Raw genomic sequence first — 22,916 nt, forward strand, 5'->3', positions numbered from 1 at the left:
AAAGATCAGATGATCCAATCCAAGATCAAATCAATTTGTTTAAAAAAAAAAAATACTCAATGATGATGAATGCATTGATCTTGCTGAATCTCATTCTGTGTAATTAATTCATGATGTCTGAGGGCTTCTCACCATGTTACAGATGTGCCATAGCCAAATTTTCAATGCAGCCTCTTTAAAGCTACACTAATCACTATTTTTTATATGAGCAGTTTTTCAAATGACTTAAACAATTCAAATCAATTATGTTTTATTGATTGTTTTTGATTTATTGAGTTGAGCAGAGACTTGCAAATGGGGCAAGGGATGACTGAGACAATATATACAAAGAGTGGTGACAAGGAAAATGGGAGCACAGCAGGAACAAATTAAAAATAACAAAACAGGGAAAGCAAACTGAGCACAAAGGACATGATACAAGTGACCATCAAAATAAAACAGGAACTGGCACACAGACTGAGATCCAGACAAGGACACTTACAGTTGACAAAAGAACAGAGGAAAGACAGACAGGAAAACATATGACACACTGGAGAGACAATGGATGAACCACGAGGAGGGGAACATGGAACAAGTAAGGGAGATGAAAGCAGACACGACTAAGGCATGGATTGAGAGGGCGAGGGACTCAGGGAAAGAGAGAAACACAGAAGGAGGGAACGAGAAACATGGAGGAGTGCGAGGGACATGGACGGAAAAAGATTTAAACACCAATGACTTGACAGTCACATACAGGCAACACAGGGGAGAGACCAAGACACAAGAGTAACCTAACAAGAAACTAAACTGTGAATACAAGGGAACTCAAGAACTTGGAAAGAATAAACTCAAGATTGACTAGTGAGACTTGAATATCATCGTCAAAATAAAAACAATCACCAAAACACAGGAAACTCAAAATACTGGTATGACGATCCAGAACAATGATAGTATATTAAGTGGTAATAAGTAGGAGTAACAGTTGGTATCAGTGCTATATACTGTCAACAATCAGCAATGACCTGGAAAATACTCTAATACTAAAATAATTTTAAAAAATTGTAAACATTTTAAAAAAATGCCTAGAAAAGGTTCTAGTGTATTGTCTTTCTTATTCCAAATGAAGGTAAAATTTATTAAATGAACATCACATTCTTTATGGGATGATGTGAAACATCGGCTAAGAACGTGAACTCACAAAACACAGATCGTCAGTCAGATCATAGACTTCTATAGAATCAGTCATAGACATAGTCTAGACATAATCCAAGTTTAAGGTATATTCATTTCTTTTCCACATATAAGATTATATTAACAGATATTAATAAATATATTTAATTTTCAGTATAGTGTTGAAAAAGTACTTCAAAAAAAGTGTTTGGTGGTGTTGTCATAGGGAACATGCAATGCGTAAAAAGACATAAGTGCAATATCCTTCTTTGACAAGTGCAATATCCTTTCATTGTGTTTCGTAGAACTGTATTTGTGTGTATTTATACTTTTACATTTACTATTTTATTTTATTATACTCTCAATTTTATTATATTGTTATTTTATTCTGTGGAATGCTGAGTGAAAGCATGTAAGAATGTATGCATGCTAGCTCTGCTCCAATTTCGCTGTACAATGCCTAATATAGTGATAATATGTGTGTGAATGCGAGAGTGAATGAATAGCGGCATTGTAAAGTGCTTTGGGTGCCTTGAAAAGCGCTATATAAATCCAATCCATTATTATCATTATTATTATAATAAAGGAATTTAATTTTTATAAGCAGGAAGAGGTGCTAGGCTAAAACTAAACCCTTGTTCTAGTGTTAATCCTACACACACTCAATACTTCCCAAGGGCTTCATGGTTTGCACTTGGTCAGCAACTATCCTTTAACACCGCTGTCACAAGCTCACTGACCTAATAAATCAAAAATATGATATTTCTATGGATTTTTCTTCTTCTTCTTCTTCTTCTTCTTCTTCTTCTTCTTCATGTCCTTCAATGAGGGAAGACTAAGTACTACTTTGGCTCATTACCCTACCTTCAGGTGGAAAAAAAGGGTGAAGGCCCACCTGAGTAACTTCATTAGATGTCTATACGTAACACATATGTTTGGATTTTCTTAACATAGTGTGATAGTATTTAATTATTAACAATTTTGTTAAGAATTTTAGTATTTTTTGATTGATTAAAGTAAAAATCTTATATAGGAAAGTAAAAATATTAGGAGAAAATTAGTTACTGTAATGTATGAATTTGAAAGCAGTGAAATATTGTGAGACAGCAAAACAGTGGCATACCCTGAGACCAAAAAAACAACATCAATGAGAAGTGCCAATTGATAGAAGTTCTTGCATTTTATTACTTTGATGATATGTTGTATCTGCACTGTTTTTGAACGCAACTTGGTAATCAATCTTGCTAGCATCAGATAACAACATAACAAATACCTAAATACCCTAAATGTGTTTGCTTCTTCACCAAAAAAAACAAAAGTGAGAGTCATTGCAAAATAGTTTGAACAGCTTTTTTTTGGGGGGGGGCAGGCAAAGTGGTCCGGGAATAAACTTTACTTAAACTTTGTGCTGTCAGTGTTAATCTCGTTAAAATGATGTTAACACAATAGCTGCATTAATGCAGCAAATCTCCATTAGCGAGTAAGCGCGGATGCTAATGCAAAGTGCTAACATTGAGGCTTCACGATGTGTTGTCTAAGCTGGCTATGTTCGTCTTTTATGCACAGTGTTGTATTTGTTTTTTGTTTCATTAGAGCTCTTTGAGGGAGCACAAAGTTCAATTCAATTCAATTCAATTTTATTTATATAGCGCCAAATCACAACAAAAGTCGCCTCAAGGCGCTTCATAGATACAGAGAAAAACCCAACAATCATATGACCCCCTATGAGCAAGCACTTTGGCGACAGTGGGAAGGAAAAACTCCCTTTTAACAGGAAGAAACCTCCGGCAGAACCAGGCTCAGGGAGGGGCGGCCATCTGCTGCGACCGGTTGGGGTGAGAGAAGGAAGACAGGATAAAGACATGCTGTGGAAGAGAGACAGAGGTTAATAACAGATATGATTCAATGCAGAGAGGTCTATTAATACATAGTGAGTGAGAAAGGTGACTGGAAAGGAAAAACTCAATGCATCATGGGAATCCCCCGGCAGCCTACATCTATTGCAGCATAACAAAGGGAGGATTCAGGGTCACCTGGTCCAGCCCTAACTATATGCTTTAGAAAAAAGGAAAGTTTTAAGCCTAATCTTAAAAGTAGAGATAGTGTCTGTCTCCCGAATCCAAACTGGAAGCTGGTTCCACAGAAGAGGGGCCTGAAAACTGAAGGCTCTCCCTCCCATTCTACTTTTAAATACTCTAGGAACAACAAGTAGGCCTGCAGAGCGAGAGCGGAGCGCTCTAATAGGGTGATATGGTACTACAAGGTCATTAAGATAAGATGGGGCCTGATTATTTAAGACCTTGTATGTGAGGAGCAGGATTTTGAATTCAATTCTGGATTTAACAGGAAGCCAATGAAGGGAAGCCAAAACAGGAGAAATATGCTCTCTCTTTCTAGTCCCTGTCAGGACTCTTGCTGCAGCATTTTGGATTAGCTGAAGGCTTTTCAGTGAGTTTTTTGGACATCCTGATAATAATGAATTACAGTAGTCCAGCCTGGAAGTAATAAATGCATGAACTAGTTTTTCAGCGTCACTCTGAGACAGGATATTTCTAATTTTAGAGATGTTGCGCAAATGGAAGAAAGCAGTCTTACATATTTGTTTAATATGTGCGTTGAAGGACATGTCCTGGTCAAAAATGACTCCAAGGTTCCTCACCGCGTTACTGGAGGCCAAGGTAATGCCATCCAGAGTAAGAATCTGATTAGATACCATATTTCTAAGATTTTCAGGGCCGAGTACAATAACCTCAGTTTTATCTGAATTAAGAAGCAGAAAGTTAGCGGCCATCCAGGTCTTTATGTCTTTAAGACATTCCTGCAGTTTAACTAATTGGTGTGTGTTATCTGGCTTCATGGACAGATAGAGCTGGGTGTCATCTGCATAGCAGTGAAAATGTATGCTATGTCTTCTAATGATACTGCCTAAGGGAAGCATGTATAATGTAAACAGAATTGGTCCTAGCACTGAACCCTGTGGAACTCCATAATTAACCTCAGTGTGTGAAGAGGACTCTCCATTTACATGCACGAATTGGAGTCTATTAGATAGATATGATACAAACCACTGCAGCGCAGTACTTGTAATACCTACAGCATGTTCTAATCGCTCTAATAGGATATTATGATCAACAGTATCGAACGCTGCACTGAGGTCTAGCAGGACAAGCACAGAGATGAGTCCACTGTCAGAGGCCATAAGAAGATCATTTGTAACCTTCACTAAAGCTGTTTCTGTGCTGTGCTGAGCTCTGAGAAAGTCAGCCATTTGTATTGTTTTAACTCAAAGGTATGACTTTAAGTGTCCAGAATCTGCTGGAGTAAGCCAGCAGCAGAGATTCACATGAGAATGTGTTAATTTAAATGCATTCTGTTACTTTGAAGCAGCCCCCCAAAATTATGACTGATGGTACATCAACACAGCCAAGACAATTACCTGAGAGCTTTTAATAATTTTGTTGAGGACCCCTTCAGTGGAAATCTGAATTTAAACTCTGTCTTTTCATCAGCAGCTTTAGTAGCAAGGTGTCTGTGCCAGAGTGAATGTACTGGAGAGTTGATATTTGAAGACAGTCCATCACTGAGGAAATCCATACTTCCATCACATTCTATCATATTGGGGTGGCTGTAGCTCAGGAGGTAGAGCAGATCATCTACTGATCGGAAGGTTGGTGGTTTGATCTCTGGCTCCCTCTAGTCTGCATGCCAAATATCCTTGGGCAAGATATTAGTCGCTCTCCAATGCATCCATCAAATCAAATCAAATCAAATCAAATCAAATCACTTTTTATTGTCACATCACATGTGCAGGCACACTGGCACAGCACATGCGAGTGAAATTCTTGTGTGCGAGCCCCACAAGCAACAGAGATGTGCAAACACAACAACACAAACGAGCAAAATACAAGAATGGCCAACCTGAAACTAATAAATATATGTACAATATATAATAGTGTATGCATTTCTGGATGTGTATACTAAATATTTTCCTACGTGTGTGTGTGTGTGTGTGTGTGTGTGTGTGTGTGTGTATACACATTTTTACAAATTAAATAGTAAAAAAATAAAATAAAATAATAATAATAATAATAATAATAATAAAATATATAAAATATACAGAGTTGAATATGTGCAAAACAAGTGGCATTTATATACAGTGTGGAGTGCATAATGTTGAAGTCCCAGTAGTGAAGCTGAGGTGTCTATGACGTGTTCAGCAGTCTGATGGCCTGATGGAAAAAGCTGTCTCTCAGTCTGCTGGTACGGGACCGGATGCTGCAGAACCTCCTTCCTGATGGAAGCAGTCTGAACAGTTTATGGCTGGGGTGACTGGAGTCCTTGATGATCCTCCCCGCTTTCCTCAGGCACCGCTTCCTGTAGATGTCTTGGAGGGAGGGAAGCTCACCTCCAATTATCCGTTCAGAGCACCGCACTACTCGCTGGAGAGCTTTGCAGTTGTAGGCGGTGCTGTTGCCATACCAGGTGGTGATGCATCCAGTGAGGATGCTCTCAATGGCACAGTGATAGAAGGTCCTGAGGATGCGGGGGCTCATGCCGAATCTTTTCAGTCTCCTGAGAAAGAAGAGGCGCTGCTGCGCCTTCTTCACTGTTTTGTTTGTGTGTACTGACCATGTAAGATCCTCAGCCAGATGTACACCAAGGAACCGGAAGCTGCTCACTCTCTCCACAGCAGCGCCGTTGATGGTGATGGGGGTGTGTACTTCTCTGCACCTCCGGAAGTCCACTATCAACTCCTTTGTCTTTGCGATGTTGAGGGTGAGATGGTTGTCTTGACACCAGTGGGTCAGGGCGCTGACCTCCTCCCTGTAAGCCGTCTCATCACCGTTGGTGATAAGACCCACCACTGTAGTGTCGTCCGCAAACTTCACAATGATGTTGGAGCTGTTAGTGGCTGTGCAGTCGTAGGTGTAGAGTGAGTACAGGAGAGGGCTCAGTACACACCCCTGTGGAGCACCAGTGTTCAGTGTGATGGGGGATGAGGTGATGCTGCCCAGTCTGACCACCTGGCGTCTGTCAGACAGGAAGCTAAGGATCCAGCTGCAGAGGGAGCTGCTCAGTCCTAGATCCTGCAGTTTCCTGTCCAGCTTCGAGGGAACGATGGTATTGAATGCTGAGCTGTAATCTACAAACAGCATCCTCACATACGTGTCTCTCTTCTCCAGGTGTGACAGGGCAGTGTGTAGTGTCAGGGCTATGGCATCATCAGTGGACCTGTTGTGGCGGTATGCAAACTGTAGAGGGTCCAGTGAGTCGGGTAGTGCAGAGCAGATGAAGTCCCTGACCAGCTTCTCGAAGCATTTGCTTACGATGGGGGTCAGGGCTACAGGTCGCCAGTCGTTCAATGAGGAGATGGTGGAGGATTTGGGTACAGGGACGATGGTGGCCATTTTGAAGCAGGCTGGGAGTACAGACAGAGAGAGGGAAAGGTTGAAGATGTGCGTGAACACTCCAGCCAGCTGAGCCGCGCATGACCTGAGGACGCGGCCGGGAATCCCGTCCGGACCAGTAGCTTTGCGTGCGTTCACCTTCCTGAAGCACTTCCGCACATCCTCCTCAGACACAGTGTGCGCACTGACGTCATCCGCGGTGCGCACACTGTCCGGTCTCATGGTGTTCGCTGTGTCGAATCTAGCGTAGAATACGTTTAGATCCTCACACAGAGAGGCCGTGGTCTGCGGTGTGCTGGTGTACGAATCAGAGTACGAATGTGTGTTATTTTAGATAGTAATACAAAAATATTCACTATTTACATGGAAATCAGCTGTGCTGTTGTCTTGACTTGTTTTTTTTGACTTGCAGCTACCTGAACTAAGCCTGAACAATATATATTGGCATCGTAATAATGAAGCCATTAATCAGAATGTCTTTTCTTTCATACTCTTGTCAGAGGTGTCTCGAAACGACTCTTGTCCAGATCTGCCTGAGATCCATAATGGCTGGAAGACAACATCCCATGTTGCACTTGTGCGAGGGGCTTGTATAACCTACCAGTGCGATCCTGGTTATGACCTGGTGGGGCGAGAGACTCTCACCTGTCTTCTGGATCTTTCCTGGAGCTCACAACCCCCATTCTGTGAAAAAAGTGAGTTCTGCTTGTTTTATTTGTTTGTACAATAACCTTTATCTGTTCTTCATGGAATTAATTAATTTTAGGTATTTCCTTGGTCCCTACAGGAGGAATTTTTAATATAGTTGTTGACAAATTGGCCATTCATCTACTGCCATGGGCCTCATTTATCAGTGTGATTCATCAATATTATCATGTGCATGCGGATGAAATTGTCCAAAATGTCTTGGTAAGCTGGAACTAAAGGGCTGAGCCCAACTACTTAAAAACAACTCCACACTATGGTCCCCCTCTACCAAACTATACACTTTGCACAGTGTAGCCAGAGAAGTACCCCTCTCCCGGCAACTGCCAAACCCATACTCATCCATCAGATTGCCAGATGAAGAAGTGTAAGTTGTTGCTCCAGAGAAGGCCTTTCCACTGCTCTAGGGTCCAGTAGCGGTGTGCCTTACACCACTGCAACTGACACTTTGCATTCCATTTGCATGTAGAACTCAACAATCGTCTATCTGCATGGGTGTTGGACTTCCTCAATGAGATCTCATGCGGTGAGACAGGGTAGGTGTGTCTCTGACAGCATCACCACCATCTCGCCGCTGCTGTATTCCCTCTATACTTCTGACTGTGTGGCCACTCATGGCTCCAATACCATTGTGAAGTTCGCTGATGACGCAGTGGTGTTGTGCCTCATCTCCAACAACGATGAGGTGGCCTACATGGACAAGGTGACGAACCTGGCATTGTGGTGTCAGGACAGCCACATTTTTGTCTTGCAAACCAAGGAGCTGGTGGTGGACTTAGGAAGGAGTAAACACCGAGTCTACAGGCCCCTTATCATTAACGGTGCTCTAGTGGAGAGGGTGTTGTCCTTCAAGTATCTCAATGTCCACATCTCCTCAGACCCGACATGGTCTGCTCACGTTAAGGTCCAGTCCAAAAAGGCTAGGCAGCGCCTGTACCATTTCCAACAACTGAGGAAGTCGGGGTCTCTCCAGTGATCCTCAGGACTTTCTATTCAGGCACTGTGGAGAGCATCCTCACATAGAACATCACATCCTGGTATAGGAATAGCTGTGTTCAGGACTGAAAAGCTCTTCAGAGAGTGATTGGTGCAGCAGAACACTGCTGCAGGTCTATTCTCCCTCCCTACAGGACATTTACACCAGGAGATGTTGGTCCAGAGCAGCAGATATTAAAGGACTCGTCCCATCCCAGTAACAAACTGTTTCAACTTCTGCAATCAGGCAGAAGTTTCCGCACAATCGGGGCAACAGAGAGACTCAAGAGGAGCTTCTATCCTCAGGTCGTCCAAGTCCTAAATCTGAACATGCCCCCACTACCCTTATGGCATCCCTAAGTGAATGAAACAGGACCATACATCATGTTCTTGTCCCATGCCAGAATTTTCACGGTCATATTTCATATCACATCTGATTCATTATTACATCACAGGCTTCTACACTGATCATGCTCGTCACTCTGTTGAATTACTCTGTTTATATTACTTCGGCCACTTGTTTACTCTACGTGCTATCAATACATTGCTGTGCTAATATGGCGCAAAACACTTTGTACATGCACATTCCGTTGCATGTACATTTTAAGATTTTTAATTTAAAATTTCCAGATATTTTTATTTATTTAATTTACTTATTGTCTATAATGTCTTGCACAGTCAAATGAGGAGTTCAGGACACATTTCACTGTGTGTTGTACTCATATGACTATGCATGTGACAAATAAAGAATCTTGAATCTTGAATCCACTTGATGTAAGGCTTGGATGCAGCTGCTTGACCATGACCATTCAGTGAAGCTCTCTGAGCACTGTTCTTGACCTTATCTGAAGACCACATGAAGTTTGGAGGTCTGTAGATGTTGAATCTGCAGAAAATTGGTTACCTCTGCACACTATGCACTTCAGCATCCACTTACCGCACTGTAATTTTATGTGACCTACCACTTCATGGTTGAGTTGTTGTAATTCCTAACTGCTTACACTTTGCTATAATACCGCCAACACCATTGGGGTGGCTGTAGCTCAGGTGGTAGAGCAGGTCAGCTACTAACTAACCTTGTTGCTCTCTGTTGCATCCATCGGAGTGTGAATGTGCTTGAATGTTAGACAGTAAGCACTTAACAGTTAGAAAAAGTGCTTCTGTGAATGGGTACAATTGACTGTGGAATATTTAGTAGCATTAAATTTCACGACCGCACTCATTTCACAGCTGAAATCCTGTCATGGTACCACACTGGAATTCACTGAGCTCATGAGAGGGACCCAGTCTTTCACAAATGTTTGTCGAAGCAGTCTGTTTGTCTAGATGCCTCATTTTATACACCTGTGGCAATGGAAGTTACTGGAAGACCTGTGTTCAATGATTTGGAGGGCTGAGTGAATACATTTGGTAACATAGTGTGTATTATAGTACAAATAAATTTGTACTATAATTTGCCAGACGGGCCTCCAGCTCGCACTGGAACGGTTCGCAGCCGAGTGTGAAGCAGCGGGAATGAGGATCAGCACCTCCAAATCTGAGGCCATGGTTCTCAGCCGGAAAAGGGTGGAGTGCCCACTCCGGGTCGGGGATGAGTTCCTGCCCCAAGTGGAGGAGTTCAAGTATCTTGGGGTCTTGTTCGCGAGTGATCGGAGAAGGGAGCCGGAGATCGACAGACGGATTGGGGCTGCAGCTGCAGTAATGCGGACGCTGCACCGGTCCGTCGTGGTGAAGAGGGAGCTGAGTGTAAAAGCGAAGCTCTCAATTTACCGGTCGATCTACGTCCCTACCCTCACCTATGGCCACGAGCTGTGGGTAGTGACCGAAAGAACGAGATCGCGGATACAAGCGGCAGAAATGAGCTTCCTCCGAAGGGTGGCTGGCCTCTCCCTTAGAGATAGGGTGAGAAGTTCGGCCATCCGGGAGGGGCTCAGAGTAGAGCAGCTGCTGCTCCACATCGAAAGGAGCCAGCTGTGGTGGTTCGGGCATCTGACAAGGATGCCCCCTGGGCGCCTCCTGGGTGAGGTGTTCCAGGCATGTCCCACCGGGAGGAGGCCCCGGGGCAGACCCAGGACACGCTGGAGAGATTATATCTTTCGGCTGGCCTGGGAACGCCTTGGTATTCCCCCGGATAAGCTGGAGGAGGTGGCTGGGGAGAGGGAGGTCTGGGCCTCTTTGCTTAGGCTGCTGCCCCCGCGACCCGGCCTCGGATAAAGCGGATGAAGATGGATGGATGGATGGAATTTGCCAGACTGATTTTATAAGTCAAATTGTCTTGTGGTGGGATGGGACCAGAAGTTGTTATAGTACTAATTTCTGCAAAGAACCCAAGGTTTAATCAACATGATTCACCCTCTCCGCAACATCTATAGTGGAAGGCTCTGCAATTGCGACACAGGACCTGATGCACTAGCACAATGTGATGCGTTTCTTGGCACTGCTGCCTCACAGCAAGAACGTCCTGTGTTTGAATCAACTGACCATACAAATAAAGGGCCCAGTAGTGTCAAACATCTATGACACTGGCCCTTCTGTTTTTCAGCTTTTGCCTATACCAGGAGCTCTAGCTCTAACAGGACATTTTAAACAGTATAAAATTTGGGGAATTTGGAATTCAGTGACACAGTATGGAATTTGGGGGGGGGGGGGGGACATTTACTGGATACCCTTAGTTCATTCTTAATCTTACAAATGAGCTGGTATTTGTAAAGGACCTTTTTAATTTTACTGACCATCAAAGCTTTATGTAGCTCACACAGTAAGAACAAGCTTCACACACTTCTTGTTGTGCTGCAACTATGGTGACCTCTGCATTGCTGTGCTGATATACAAGACGGATAGACTTATCAGAATTTTTGCCATCCTTTCAGCAAAACCTGAGATTTTAAGAGTAAAATTAATATTTTCCATTCTTTACGAATTTGTTTTTGATTCAGGCTTGAACATATACACCCTAAGAGTGATAAAACCCCACTTTAAATATGTAACTTTTACTGCTTGGAACTATATTTGTGCATTTTGGATCTCAAACAAGTTACCTTGAATTAAAAAAAGCAAGTACATTCATGTAGATTGTACCTGCTCTTGGGCATATAATAGTGTCCATCTCTGGGCTTATTTTATTTTTTATCAAAATGTATTATTGTTTTTATAAAATTATATCTCTTATCATTCATCACAGTCTCTGCTGTCTTTTTTCTCAGTCATGTACTGTTCAGATCCTGGCCATGTTGAGCATGCTACCAGAACCCTGTCTGACCCGAAACTCCTAGTGGGGACAACCATTCAGTATAGCTGCAACACAGGCTTCATCCTACAGGGCGGCGCCACTATCACATGCTATGGACGTGAGCCAGGAACGCCTGTGTGGACGTCTCATCTGCCTCACTGTGTCTGTGGGTATTTGAAAGAATGTTTCCAGACATAAAAGAAGACATGGGAGGTTAGTCAGTTCTCAACTGGCAATTGCTGATATGTATTTTAGCAAACTGGTGAGCTGAAGGGTCCCGTAGTTTACTAGTAGTATGTTAGCATCAGAATTTCACAAGCCTATCATCTGGATAGGGAGTCACATATGACACTTAACTGAAGATAAGAGGCTCTTTTCCTTTTTTTTTTTTGGTCCAAAATGAGTGGGTTTGTGTGATTTCTTGCAAAAAAGGCCTGGCTCTCTCTTTTCTCTGCTGACAAAGATCACAGCGTCTCTGCATGCCAGAGACGATGCTTCATCACTCACATTTTATCTCAGCAGTCATGATATTTGCGTGTGTGTGTGTGTGTGTGTTTTCAGGGTTATTAATGTTTGGGTGAAGTGTTTGATATGTAAATGTGATGCTAATGCACCATAGCAATCAACCCTCAGCCACCTGGAGGTGGAGGCGGAGATTATCCGTGAGTCATGTCACCTCAGCCAGGGTTTGTCAAAACCTGTCAGTCGAGCTATGACGCAGAAACCTCTGATTTGTGCTGAGAAACTCAATGAGTTCCATGCAGTTTCTTTTTCTTTCTTCTTTTTATCTAGCTGAGGATTCTGTTTCCTGTGAAAACCCCGGTCTCCCTGACAACGGCTACCAGATCCTGTCCAAGAGACTTTACCTGCCTGGCGAGTCCCTAACCTTTGTCTGTTACCAAGGTTACGAGCTCATAGGAGAGGTTGCAATTAAATGCATCCTTGGAAATCCTTCTTTTTGGAGCGGCCCACTTCCACTCTGCAGGGGTGAGATTTTTGAAGGACATTTTATTTTAATATACGTTATTATAGAAATTTTTTAGAGGCTTTGGATTATTCTGATTCACAAGAACACTAACTCCTGTAAAGTTGCAATCAGACGTTTATATCCACCCATCATGCACATGAATGTAATGGAAATATGGGGTTTCTAATGATGTCTTTGAACTGTCAGAAGTCAGAAGTATACATACAAGCTTAAATAAAATAAAATAAATATATATATATATATGTATATACACATCCACTCTGGATATATATAATAAATAATTCCCCTCTCGCCCCTGTGGGCGGTCTATCCTTCAAGTTCGGGTCCTTTACCAGAGGCCTGGGAGCTTGAGGGTCCTGCGCAGTATCTTAGCTGTTCCAAGGACTGCGCTCTTCTGGACCGAGATCTCTGATGTTGTTCCTGGGTTCTGATGGAGCCACTCGCCTAGCTTGGGAGTCACCACACCTAGTGTTCCGATTACCACTGGGACCACCTTCACCTTCACCCTCCACATCTTCTTGAGCTCTTCTCTGAGCCCTTGGTACTTCTCCAGCTTCTCATGTCATTCAGAATCGCTACATCTATCACTGCGGCCATCTTTCTCTGCTTGTCTACCACCAGTATGTCTGGTTGGTTAGCCATCACCATTTTATCCGTCTGTTTCTGGAAGTCTCCTATTTTAACGTCGGAACCTGTTTCTGTATATTATGCTGGCCACTTGGTTATGGTGTTGTCCTGCATAGCATTCCACGTATGCCCTGCCAGCTAGCATCTTGCAGCCTACTGTTATGATCTGGATTGTCTCAAGGGCATCTTTACACAGCCTGCACATGGGGTGTTGTCTGGTATGATAGACTGCAGCCTCTATGGATCTTGTACTCAAAGCTTGTTCCTGTGCTACCATGAGTAGTGCCTCTGTGCTGTCTTTCAGTCCGGCTTTGTTCAGCCACTGGTAGGATTTCTGTCAGCTACCTCCTCTATCTGCTGGTGGTACATACCATACAGGGGCCTGTCCTGCCATGATGGTTCCTCCACTTCCTCGGGTTTATTGCTGCCTGAGGTATTCACTCAGCACGTGGTCGATTGGGGCTATCTTCCTGATGTATTCCTGATTTCCCCTGGCTCCTTCCTTCCGCTTAGCATACAGGTTAAGGGTGCTGGACTTGGGGTGAAACCCTCAATCCATGGTCAGGAGCTTCCTGGTCTTGATGTCAGTGGCTTCTATCTCCTCCTCTGGCCAGCTTATTATCCCAACAGAGTACCTGATCATGGGCAGGGCGTAGGTGTTGATAGCCCAGATCTTGTTCTTACCTTTCAGCTGACTCCTCAGGACTTCCCTGATCCTCTGCAGGTACTTGGTGGTTGCAGCTTTCCTAGCGGCCTCTTCATGGTTCCCATTTGCCTGTGGGATCCCAAGGTACTTGTAGCTGTCCTCTATGTCTGCAATGTTGCCTTCTGGTAGTTCGATCCCCTCAGTTCTGACTACCTTCCTTCTCTTTGTTATCATCCGACTACACTTCTCCAGTCCGGACGTCATTCCGATGTCATTGCTTTATTTCCTGGTGGTATGGATCAGTGAATTTATGTCTTCTTCACTCTTGGCATACAGCTTGATGTCATCCATGTGGAGGAGGCGGCTGACAATTGCTCCATTCTGTAGTCAGTATTCATAGCCAGTCTTGTTAAAGATCTCACTGAGGGGGTTCAGGCCTATGCAGAACAGCAGTGGGGCCAGTATGTCCTTGGTAGATCCTGCACTTGATGGTGACTTGTGCTATGGGCTTGAAGTTGGCATCTAGTGTTGTACCCCACATTCCCATCCCCGTTCTTGATGAAGACTCTTAGGGTATCTATGTGTATAGCCTATATACTATTATTAATTCATTATGTAAATCTCCAATAATCTAGGAAAATGAAGGCCATGTCAAAGTTTTTGCGTGTCTTTTCCATGCTGTTATCCTTGTATAGTTTTTGCTGTTGTGCTGAAAACTCAAGGAGATGAGTGTCAGGGTCAGGGTGCTGTCTCACTGCAGGGAATTTTCAGGCTGAATCCTCCTGAAGGTTCCCAAGCTCAGAGAGAGAGTTAGGAGAGAGAAAAAGGCTTGGACAGGTAAATGCAGGAGATAATGTGTGTGTGTGTTTTTTTTATTACCCAGATTATTTTAGAGTAATGAATTAGTTGTCCATGTTAAACAAAGTGTCACTAGTCACTATGAATTTGTGCAGTTAATATGTACTAATACAGTGATTAATTTGATTAGTGTGATATTTAGTTTAATTCATAATTTATTTTTGATTCTTTTACTGTATATGGTCAATTTTTCAAAGCTGGAGGCATATTTAAAACGTCTTTTGGGTCTTTCACCTTCCCTCTGCTTTTACCATCACCTGAGCTGCCACATAATATAAATGGTAACATTCCATAAAATTGCAAAGCCTAAAAACAAATCTTTAATATGCTCTGTGAATTTTTATTTATAGACATTTATGACAAAAATAGCTGGCTGTGTCACTGAATATTGTGCAAGTATCATTTTGTTATACCATATTCACAATGGACCAGCATTATGGTTTGGCTGGGGCGTATTGCTAAATTCTGGAAATTACTGAGGCTCCATGAGTCACCTTTTCTGAAAAAAAAAACAACAAGCATCTCTTACTTGCTTAATAGCTCTGTTTAACCCAAACCTCAATCTTTTGCTAAACTGAAACAAAAATAATCCCATGGAATTAATTTTGATGGATTAAATAAAACTGATCAATTAAATATTACATAGTCTCCTATTTCACAAATTGCTGTGAGACAGGGTTGAATTGGAATACATAAGAAAAGAAAGCTTGACCGATTTTAACAATAGGAAGAGTGGGCATTAGCAAACATACAATTCAAGAGAACGTTATGTAAACAAATTCAACATAAAAAGTTATGTCAATTTTCATATGCACTGACTGACAGAATGATGTCTTGCAGCCAACCAAGACTGCTTTGGCAACCATGCTTTGGAAGGTGAGTGTCTGTGTACAGTATGTGCTGTGGGCTAAAACCCTACACAGTCTGTTTTATAGAATTACAAAAAAAACCCTAAAACAAACCACCTCACAGGCTGTGTGCTCTCCCTGCATTTGCATCAACTTCATTCCCATGTTTTGTTTCTACCTCCAGCTGTGTTTATCCATGTGATTTCACAGAGCATCCACCTATGTTTGCTAAACCACCTCTAATGAAACCTTTAGAAGATTTATGTATTCTCTGGATAATGATCTGCGGTTAAATAAACCTTGTTTTATTCATGTTTTGTCTGTCAGTTGCAGAAGCGACTGCAGGTTCCCCTTTGGATGGAGGAAACATAGCACTGGCCATTTTCATCCTCATTCTGTTGCTGTCTGTGCTGCTGGGAGGAGTGTACGTCTATGTCACTCGGTAAGATCCTAGACCATGAGATTTATATACAAGGGTGAGACCTTAATTGTTTCTGACTGTTATTGTCTTGATAACATTTGTTTGATTAGCACAGTCTGGGCCACAGCTCATACTATGCAGGCTCTTGGTCAGAACCCCATTGGTGTCACCTTTTAACTCACTTACTGCTATAACTGTAGCAAAAAGTTAGGGGTCTTTCACATAATCTAGACCTCAAAAGTAATGCAACATATTTGTTTCTTAGAAAACTAGAAGCAAAGTCTTTGGCAGTCGCACACTGGCGCTGAGCCATTGTGAAGGAACAGGTACTAAAACTCTGAATTTGTGTTTTTTTGTGTCTGTTTTTTCCTCATTATGTATATTAGGTGCAGATATAACTCCAACTTAAGGCTGCCTCTTATCTACCCTCACCCTTACCGACAAATCACTGTGGAGACAGAGTTTGACAACCCGCTCTATGAAACAGGAGGAGTAAGTTCTATTCAGTTAAGTTCAAATGAATTGAATTTAATTTTATTTAGATACTGCCAAAATTGCAACAACAAATACCTCAAGTGTGGGGTAAAAGCTGCAGGAGTACATTCAATGTGTCCATTCCTTTGATTTAATAATTCTCATTTCAATTACAGCAGGACACTCGAGAGTATGAAGTATCGATATGAGAATCTTCTCAAAAGATATTTGTGAAGCGTGACAAGACTGACCGCCCTGACCTAACTCTTCACACTCTCCTCTCTCGCTTCTCCACCCAGGAGGAGGCGATGTAAATACAAATAATGATGTCCAGCCCCTTCTGCATTGATGGATCCTGTTCTCTCCTTCTCTGATGTGACAGCTTTTGTAGACATTATGGGAATTATGAGAGGTTACTTGAACCAAAAAGAAGAAAGACAATTGATAGTCAGCAACTGACCAGTCTACCAGTCTGGGAGAGGTTGAATGATAGAGGAAATGGGGAAAAGGCCCAAATAACATCTGAGAACATCAAACATGGGTCATTTTCACACATGTACTGCAGTTCCTAACTTTTCTAGATAATATCTAACTGAGGTCCGAGAATTGGATTGAACATTAGGCAGCCATTAACTTGCCAGCTGCCTAGTCTGTGTGATAGCAGGGCTAGTGCACCCACTAGTGCAAGTAATTGCATGAGTGTGTGTCATATGTGCTGCCTAATGCACACTCTATACAAGCAACTTTCTCACCTAAAACACATGAATCATTTTCCAGAAAAACAAATTCCTCTGAAGTATTTCTTGTTGTGTATTACATATAAGGAAAATATGGAAAATATTCCAGTTAGGTTCTTGTGAAATTGTCTGAAGTTCATGTGAGAAAATGGCTATTGTGGGAAATGAAGGAGGGAGGGATAGGAAATGAGAGAAATGTGGGTATCAAAGCACTTTTTAGTATATTTTTCTTGACTGTAAAAGTCTTAAGAGGTGAAGTTATAATCCTTAAGATTTAACAGATTTTTGAAACTATTTATCATGATTTTCTTTTCTGCAGTAGTCTTTGAATAGTCTCAAATTCTGTAATCTCTATAAATTAATTACCAGTTCCAGGCAGCACTCAAATTGTCTTTACACAAAGAAGATATTCACAGAAATCAAGATTCACAAGTATGCACAGCAGAGTGCTGTATCATTAATCAAATATCCACTTAAATGTTGAGAAATTTCCAGAAAATCTGCAAAGGATCCACCTTGTTATGTAAATATAAAGAGCTGGTTTATAGAGGTTAGCAGTTTTGTTCTGTGTTCCTCTCACTGCAGAAGAACAGTTAATGTGAAAAACATCTCTAATGTATTTATAAGTTCCTTTTCTGTACCAGATTAAGCTTAATGTTTATACTCTGAAACACTGTTGAGCTAGTTTCAGTTTGAAGACTCCAGTTTTAAAAACTGAGACTTGTGACTGTGAAACAATGAAGCACATATGGCTGCCACCTAGAGACTACTTATATATTTGAAATCACACAAGTATGTCTTTCATTCTTCTTCTGTTGGTACTCTTTTCCCATTGCCATGCTTCCTCAGGATATGGATAATTCTAACATTACCATTGCATTTACTTTACGATTAATTCCTATCTGTGTTTAAGCAACTTTGACTGATTAGCACTTGTGTGCTATTTTCAGTAAAAAATTTACCTCAGCGCACGTATGATCAGTGTACATGAATGGTCATTGTGATATGCAGGTTTGTTTGTATAGACACGGGCCGTTTCAGAAACTGGATAAAAACAGCATTTCAAAAAACTTTTTTTTTTTTTACCTGTTGTGTAGTTGTAAGTAGGGTTGCCAACTCCCTGAAAAATAAATAAGGGACACCTCGTGGCCAGGGCCGGGCGACCCAGTTGTCTTCACCCTTCCCAGTGTGGTGAATTTTCTAGCTCTTTTTTTGTGTGTGAAATTATTTTTTTAACCCTTTGACTTGAATTTGATTTAAGTAGATGTGTATTCTTTGTGATATGAACACATGTGAAACAAATGATCATTTAGCCATTTATTTTTAGCTCAAAATGACAACATTAACACAATAAAACAGGTCTCCTTCTTAAACAGAAGCCTGTCATGCTTAACTTTTGAGAATATAAGTAAATCTTTCTTTAAAAGAACTCTGTCCTGCTTAACTTAAAATAATAGAAAACAATAGAAAGAAAAATATTCTTGTAACAGTGCACATTTAGTGCATTTAGTACAATCGGCTTCAGTTGAAATATTATTTCAGCTTTTCTAATGCTAATCAGCTGCTCCTGTTTGTAAACCCGCTTGTTCCCATGATTACGCATCTTAACTCATCATCATTATTCATCTATGTATTACTTTTATGTATTAGTCATCTATTTGTTGTAATCATCTATCCTTGCAGTTGTTTATTACACAAAATAAATTATATTATCACACTTCTGGCCACATAGCGCTGATATTCATTGCACATGCCCATATTAACTTTTTCCAGCCAGGTGTTTTCCTTTTCCCATTCTTCCCTTTCTCTGAGGGGAACAAACATTGCTGCTCTAATGCTGGGCTCACACTGTGCGGTTTTAGGCCCATTTTGAGCCGATTTTTGACCGATTTTGGCCTTCATCGTGCATCGTGTAGTATACGTGGGGTAACGAGAAGTGATTAACACCTCACGACCAGCTCCCGATCATCAATCGCTCGTGAGGGTCTCACCACAGCCGCTCACACTGCTCGCGCGCAAACACGTAAACGTTGGTGTAAAAGATGGAGCAGCACGGCTGTGCAGCCTGTGATCTGGACACAAGCGATGGAGGCACAACTTGTAGAACTTTGAAAAGCTCATCCGAGCCTTTTCGATGTGGCATCACAAAATTATCACGACCACAACAACCGTGAAAACAGTTGGATTTACACTGCTGCTCAATCACAGCTGCCTGATCATGTTTTTCATTAGCAATTTAGCAAAGTTGATGGTGGTGGTGTGTGTGTCTGTGTGAGTGTAAAACGGAGAGAGAGAGAGCGCGACAGATTTTCTGTTATAACCTTCGTGTTATGGAGGCACAGTGTGAGCACTCAGGTCGCATCAGAGCATCGGGCCGTATAGTGTGAGACCCTGCATCGTGACCTACCAACTTCTAACCCCTGCGAGTCAATCGTGCAGTTTGAGCAGGAGCTGAATAACGTGACTGAAAAAATCGCACAGTGTTTGCCCAGCTTTAGGTGTACTGTCGTCCGAGACTTGCACCGCCGTGTCGGCGTTTGTTTCCCTGTTGGCCATGCTTCTTGTTGTGGTCATCTGTTGTCTTCCGGTATTTTCTCCGCAAGCGACCTTTCCTCGACCAATGAGATGAGCGGTAATCTGAATTGTCATACTCGAATTGTCATAAGTGTGCTGTCAGCTCATTGGTCACAAAGCAGGAGAGGGGCTGGGAATTATGTTTTCAAACAAAGCGTTAATTCCATTAAAAGTTATAGGCTACTTTTGATTCTCACTGTATTACGGGACAAAGTGCGTCCCTTATTAGCTCAATACGGGACGTGTACTTTTGTTTCGAAATACGGGACGATTCCGTATTTTAAGGGACGGTTGGCAACCCTAGTTGTAAGCTAGCTTTCTAGTAAGTTCCTGTTAAATTCAGCCTTTGACTGAATTCTGCAGAAACTCCAAGAAGCATTTTTTATGTTATTTCCATAAAGTCTCTCTGCTTTTTTCTTTTCATCTTTGTATGTTTATGATTCAGGACTTCGTATACAGTGGTCTCCAAAAGTATGCTAACAGTACGGTAAAATTTCACTTTACTTTAGCATCCATTTTTATCACATCATGCTAGCACACCAGCTTAATGGATACAGAACTTCTGCAGAATAAGAAACAATAATATGAACATTTTCAAACAGAATTTATAGTGACAACCTGTTTCAGATGTACCTCAGATGTTGGTGCCCAGTGCCCAATGGAGCTGTATGGTACAGCTCATCTGATAAGTGTGGATATTTTCAGTAAGGTTATACTATATAATCAGTCTATTACTTAACGCTAGTTAGCTGATATTTGTGTCTTTGTGTTGTACATATACACTTTAGGAAAACAACATGCTAAGGATGCTCACTAGCATTAAAAATTATTTTATGGCAACACTGATCTTACTTAATACATCTATGGTCTGGTAAAAGCGCCATTTGTTATTACTATGGTAAACACAAGTGTTCTTACCCAGGACTGAAATCTTAAGGATTACAACTTCTAAAATGTCATATAGAATGCTAAAGGTGGGTTTATTTCACATATCCATTTCATATTCACATTCATGAGTCATGAAAAGTCCTGTCTTTTCGTAAACTGGAAATCAATATTTAGAAAAAAGTAAAGGTCAGTGCTTTCTTTTATTTGTTACCCAGTCTGACACAGGATTTGCAGTACTGTTGTTATATTTCTCTCACATGTAGTTCAATTGATGGACTGTAACAGACTGGCCTCAGTATTGCTGGGTCTGGACTAGCAGCGTAAATAGTGTAGCTGTAGTTAACTTATTGGTCTTCTGGTACAAGCTCAGCAAACCAACCAGATGATGTATTTATTTTGATGTACTGTACATGTGATGTTTTATGCGGATGGATAAATGTACATTTTCATTATGAGAATACAAATGTTAACAGTTTCCCTAAATAAATGGTAAAACCTTAAAAACTTCAAAGGATTCTTTTCAAACACTGAGGTATTTTGTTTTGTCTTATTTTGCTAAAGGAAACCAATGGAAAAATGATTACACCTTTTTTTTTAATCCAATGTCTAGCCAGACAAGACATCTGATACTCCCAAAAAGTTGATTTTGTTCATCTGGACGTAGCGATTTCAGTGGAAGAAACATTTCATCACTCATCCAAGTTACTTCATAAGTCAGCGTCCCTCCTTGTACAGGATGTGACTTCCTTATCATTGAAAGAGTGGTTACTGGCCTGTAGGTGTGAATAGACTGCGGAGTCCTGGCCTGACGAGTTAGCTCTTTTGTGCTATCCACTTAGCCGGAGGTTGCTTGGTTTTCCTGATGTATAAATCATGGCTATCCTCCTGGCACTTAACAGCATACACCACATTAGTGTGGGCAATCGTGGCTCAAGAGTTGGGCATTCCTCTTGTAATCGGAAGGTTGCCGGTTCAAGCCCCGGCTCCGACAGTCTCAGTCGTTGTGTCCTTGGGCAAGACACTTCACCCGTTGCCTACTGGTGGTGGTCAGAGGGCCCGGTGGCGCCAGTGTCAGGCAGCCTCGCCTCTGTCAGTGCGCCCCAGGGCGGCTGTGGCTACAATGTAGCTTGCCATCACCAGTGTGTGAATGTGTGGATGATTGTGTATAGTGTAAAGCGCTTTAGGGTCCTTACGACCAAGTAAAGCACTATACAAATACAGACCATTTACCATTACTCAGTTTGTGCCAGTTAGGGGGGACATTTAAGAGGTATACTGTAAATCAACACATACGTATTGACTCTCATTGTATAAGTATTGACTCTTACTCTGTTTGTGCCAGGGAATGGATCCTTGGAGTGGACCAATTTTTGGCGCAGTGTATTTTAGAGCTTGAAAGCCACAGAGACACGGTCGGCTGGCTGTTGCTCAGGTGGTACCGCAGGTCACCTACTAACCCGGAAGGTTGGTGGTGCGGTCTCAGTGTGCTCCAGTCTGCATGTCAAGTATCCTTGGGCAAGATACTAACCCCATGTTACTCTCTGATGCATCCATCAGAGTGTGAATGTTAGATAGGAAGCACTTAGAAACAGCATTAAAAAATGCTTTGTGAATGCACAAGTTGTGTGAAGCCCTTTGAATGCTCAGAGTAGAAAAGTGCTATACAAGAACCAGTCCATTTACCATTTTGGGAGAAAATGTATCTCAGCTGTTCCAATAATCCTGACACATAAGGGATCACTGAGGGTTTTTGCTTAGGCAGCAGTTGTCCTTCTTCTCTCCTGGATTGTCTGGGGCATTCTTTAGGTGCAGGTTTGACAAATGTCCGGCTTGGATAACCATATTCACTTAGGGCCTTCTTGATGTGATGTTCTTCTGCTTCCCTGGCAGCTGTTTCTGTGGGAATGGTGTTCTACCCTCTTTTAGAGTTGGATGTCTCGAGACCGGTCTTCTCGAGGCCACTTTTACGTGATCTTGGTCTTGTCTTGGTGTCGACGGACTTACATGTGTGTTTATTTCATATTTTCAGTTGTTACCCTCCACGGCTAAATAAAGCACTCTAAATCAGTTTCAGTTATGTAGTGATGAACACAACAATGGACATAAGGGGCTTCTTTCAAAGAAATAACTCAGGTAGATGTTATTTTATATATTATGCTTTGTATGTTGTTCAGTATATTTCTATGCAAAACAACAGGAATTTCAATACACAGCAGTACAGTTGAAACCAGATATTTACATACACTTTAGGGAAAAAACATAAAAATATTTTTTTTTACTGTTAAACATCAATTTAGAGTAAATTTTTTTTTTGTTTTAGATAAATAAATATTCAAATATCTTTTGAATTAGTTAAATGTCAGAATAAAGAGAGACAGAGCTGTCTATT

General features: G+C 41.7%; 1 protein-coding gene across 3 annotated transcripts in view; it reads left to right on the forward strand.

Moving 5' to 3' along the window:
- The window catches only part of sez6l (seizure related 6 homolog (mouse)-like), a 112,877-nt gene extending 91,846 nt beyond the window's left edge, over nt 1-21,031 (forward strand). Inside the window, exons 11-17 of one of the 3 annotated variants that reach the window (XM_085280635.1) lie at nt 7,058-7,252; nt 11,441-11,632; nt 12,259-12,453; nt 15,426-15,461; nt 15,761-15,875; nt 16,241-16,346; nt 16,505-21,031. In XM_085280635.1, the coding sequence (XP_085136761.1) occupies nt 7,058-7,252; nt 11,441-11,632; nt 12,259-12,453; nt 15,426-15,461; nt 15,761-15,875; nt 16,241-16,346; nt 16,505-16,537 (872 nt within the window). In that variant the 3' untranslated portion in view covers nt 16,538-21,031. Of the gene's footprint in view, nt 1-7,057; nt 7,253-11,440; nt 11,680-12,258; nt 12,454-15,425; nt 15,462-15,760; nt 15,876-16,240; nt 16,347-16,504 lie in introns of those variants that run through there. The other 2 variants (XM_085280636.1, XM_085280637.1) reach the window with 2 other exon arrangements.
- Nucleotides 21,032-22,916: the final 1,885 nt, after the last annotated feature.

The sequence above is a fragment of the Mchenga conophoros genome, linkage group LG7 (assembly GCF_057382185.1).
Source record: "Mchenga conophoros isolate Kocher_MC1m ecotype Shallow Benthic linkage group LG7, M_conophoros_male_GT1.1, whole genome shotgun sequence".
Classification (NCBI taxonomy): domain Eukaryota; kingdom Metazoa; phylum Chordata; class Actinopteri; order Cichliformes; family Cichlidae; genus Mchenga; species Mchenga conophoros.